Source organism: Bison bison, unplaced genomic scaffold, assembly GCF_000754665.1.
Source record: "Bison bison bison isolate TAMUID 2011002044 unplaced genomic scaffold, Bison_UMD1.0 scf7180017864252, whole genome shotgun sequence".
Lineage (NCBI taxonomy): Eukaryota > Metazoa > Chordata > Mammalia > Artiodactyla > Bovidae > Bison > Bison bison.
In genome coordinates, this window is record NW_011494824.1 from 3,546,769 (window position 1) to 3,550,220 (window position 3,452).

General features: G+C 34.8%; 1 protein-coding gene across 2 annotated transcripts in view; it reads right to left on the bottom strand.

Moving 5' to 3' along the window:
- AP3B1 (adaptor-related protein complex 3, beta 1 subunit) overlaps positions 1 to 3,452 on the bottom strand; it is a 236,718-nt gene that overhangs the window by 137,695 nt on the left and 95,571 nt on the right. For both annotated transcript variants that reach the window (XM_010847632.1, XM_010847633.1), the window contains exon 8: positions 1,716 to 1,871. In XM_010847632.1, coding sequence (XP_010845934.1) covers positions 1,716 to 1,871 — 156 coding nt within the window. The remainder of the gene's footprint in view (positions 1 to 1,715; positions 1,872 to 3,452) is intronic.

Consider the following 3,452-nt stretch of genomic DNA (forward strand, 5'->3'; position numbering starts at 1 on the left):
TCTTTTGCTTTTTCTACGATAGAATGGATTTTGACAATTTGATCTCTGATTCCTTTGCCTTTTCTAAATCCAGCTGCACCAAATAAGCAGGATACCAAAACATATTGGAACAAAAAATAAATTACCTCTAGTTGGTATATAATCAAATAAGCAGGGAACCAAAGTATACTGGTACAGTACAAACTACCTCGATTTGTTTCACTATTCAAAAACATTTTTGATCAGTAAGTATTTGGACTATAAGCCAATTTCCAAGACAAAGTTAAATTAAAAATGAGTAAATTATAAAGTAATTTTAGTTGGCAAGTTACAGCTACTGAAGTAACATCAAGTCAAGTGAGGGCACACTAAAATATAAGCATATTTTACAATATTAATAAAATAACATATGTGTCATTATTGTGCATAGTTACTTAATCATGATTTAGAAACTAAATACAAAGTATAAGATAAAAACTTCTGCTAATTCCTAAGATACACATACAAAGCTCTAAGGACCAAATTCTCAAGCATCAGAAAACAAAGCAGTTCAAGGGAAACTCTCATTTTCAGTTTTAACTAGCTGCACAGAATGATTCATTAAGAATTTGTTTTTAATTAAAATAAGTTTAAGAAAACATTTAACTTGAATTCATCAAAACTTACATAACTTCCAGTTAAGAGGAAACACAGGTATAGTAAAGAAAGTAACCAGACAAACCCAGAGAACATTTTGCAAGACTTGAGACTTCAGAAAATATATAACAACCAGATGCAGTGTAACTGGTATAGGTGAACCAGTTATAGAAGAATTTAAGGTAAACTGGTATTTCATGAGATGAAATTTTACTGAAGTAGAAATAGGGAACTGACTAGAAAAAAAATGTTACAAAATATTATGTGTACTATAACTTTTATCTTGGTTTAAAATATATTATGTACAGACATACACACATATGAAAGAGGAACACTTATACAGAAAAGAAGGATCTTGGAAAAACTGCATTAAGATATTATAACTGATATGTGATAGAAATATAATGTTTATATTAGTTTTTCTAGTTTGTATTTTCTAATTTTCAACTGTATTCTTTTAAAATATTTTAAAATATAGTTATTTAAAATAAAGATATAAAACAAAACAAAAACGTAGGACCTGAGTAAGGATGATTTTTAATTATTCTTACCAGCTAAAATTTACTGTACGTGTATGAGGTGTCATGCTAGGTGTTTCTAACTATACGTTACTCTTTTCAAAACTCTGATTAGATAAATACAAATATAATGAGCAGAGATTGAGATGGTTAGATAGAATCACTGACTCAACAGACACGAATTTGAGCGAACTCCAGGAGATAGTGAAGGACAGGGAAGCCTGGCATGCTGCAGTCCACAGGGTCACAGAGTTGGACATGACTTAGTGACTGAACAACAACCACCTTATTAAGTACTCACAACAATAATTTCATAATAGAGAAATAAATACAGTCTTCCAATCAACTGCAAAACATCTTGGGCTCGTATCTCAGGAAACCAATTACAAAATCAAAAAGAAAATGAAGAACAGTAGGCATACAGCTACCAAACCAAGTAACCTACAAAAACCTGATTTTTAGTATACAAACAAACAAATAAATGCTCCGTTAATACACTCAAAATTACTTATTGAACTCGCATACTTTTAAGCACCATTTTTAAAAAGCTGTGAACTATTGCTTGTAATGGTTTTTACATACCGCTGCATTCCTGCTCTGAAGCAAAGGCTTTGTATTCCGAATTAAAAGTCTATGGTCTGGATCCATAGCATACGGCCTCTTCCTTTTGTCAGCCTTTTCCTTCTGTTCCTCATCAGAATCATAGAAATCCTTTTCATTGTCCTCTAGAACATCACCCTACAGGAAAGAAATCCAATTTCAAGATGAGTTCAGACCTGGAACCGCCCAAATACTACACAAAGAAAACTTTTTAAAAAACATCTACGATAATGATAGTATTTTACGAATACTACTCTGGAGGCAATTTGAAACTGTGTTACTTATATGGAAGAAAGGCCTTGCTTTTTCTTGTATTTTATGGCACAGTAACTGTCCTTTAGTGCAATAGATAATATTTTTATATTATATAGCAAACCTCACATTAAATTAGCATAGAAATACCCACAGTCATCCAAAGGGAAAACCTGACCATTAAATTCTAACAAAGCCTATGATATGAGACTACCCAAAGCTGAAAACTGTTTCCATAAATTATCAGTCTCTCTGTAACTGGATCAAAGGGTCAGAGGAAAGAAGAAAATTGTTTGAACTGCAACACACATAAAAGAAATCATTAATAAAGTTTGACAGGTTAAAAATTGGTAATTAAGAAGGTCCCTGTGTTGTCAAGAAAGACTCAGTTTGAGATTTATGTATATCCCTGAGACTTGATTATATGTTTTTGTCTTGTACTTTTTATTTATTTGAATTCTCTATTATCTCTGTCAGTAAAATTAGCCTATAGGTGCATGCGTTCATGCATGCAGTTGTTCCAACTGTTTGCGACCCCCCGGACTGTAGCCTGTCAGGCTCCTCTGTCCATGGGATTTTCCAAGCAAGATTACTGGAGTAGGTTGTCATTTCCTCCTCCAGGGGACCTTCTCAACCTAGGGATGGAACCCAGGTCTCCTGCATTGGCAGGATTCTTTACCAGAGTCACTTGGGAATCCCAGCCTACAGCTAAGGAATCCTAAAAATAAACAACAACAACAAAAAGCACACAAAGACAATAATATTTAAGTGGATCCAGTTCAATTACAAGGGCTTCCCATGTGGTACTGGTGGTAAAGAAGCCATCTGCCAATGCAGGAGATATAAGTGACCCGGGTTTGATCCCTAGGTCAGGAAGATCCTCTGGAGGAGGGCATGGCAACTCACTCCAGCATTCTTGCCTGGAGAATTCCACAGACAGAGGAGCCTGGCGGGCTACAGTCCATGGGGTCGCACAGAGTCAGACATGACTGAAGCAACTTAGCACACACAGTGCAGTTACTATTTAGAGGTAATCTCTGTTACCATGTACCTGAAACGTATTTTCCACTTCTGGGAAAATGGAATAGATATACTTATTCCTATTCCTCTCACTAAGAACGACTAGAAACCCAAGACATTATATATAAAACAATTTAAGAAAAGAAAGGCAGAGAGAAGAAAGGCTGGATATGGACAACTCAGGACCCTACCAAGGGTTAAGGGGCAGCAGGGTTAGGCAGAGGAAGGAAAGGAGTTTAGCTGTAAAATGGTTACATGAAGGATATTTGTGATGGAAACGTTCTGAATCCTGAATGTATCAATGTTAATACCCTGGTTGTAGTATATTACTACAGTTTTGCAAGACAACACCATTGGAGGAAAATGAATAAAGGTTACACCAGATCTCTCTATATGATTTCTTACAACTGCATGTGAATCTACAATTATCTTAAAATGAAAAGTTTA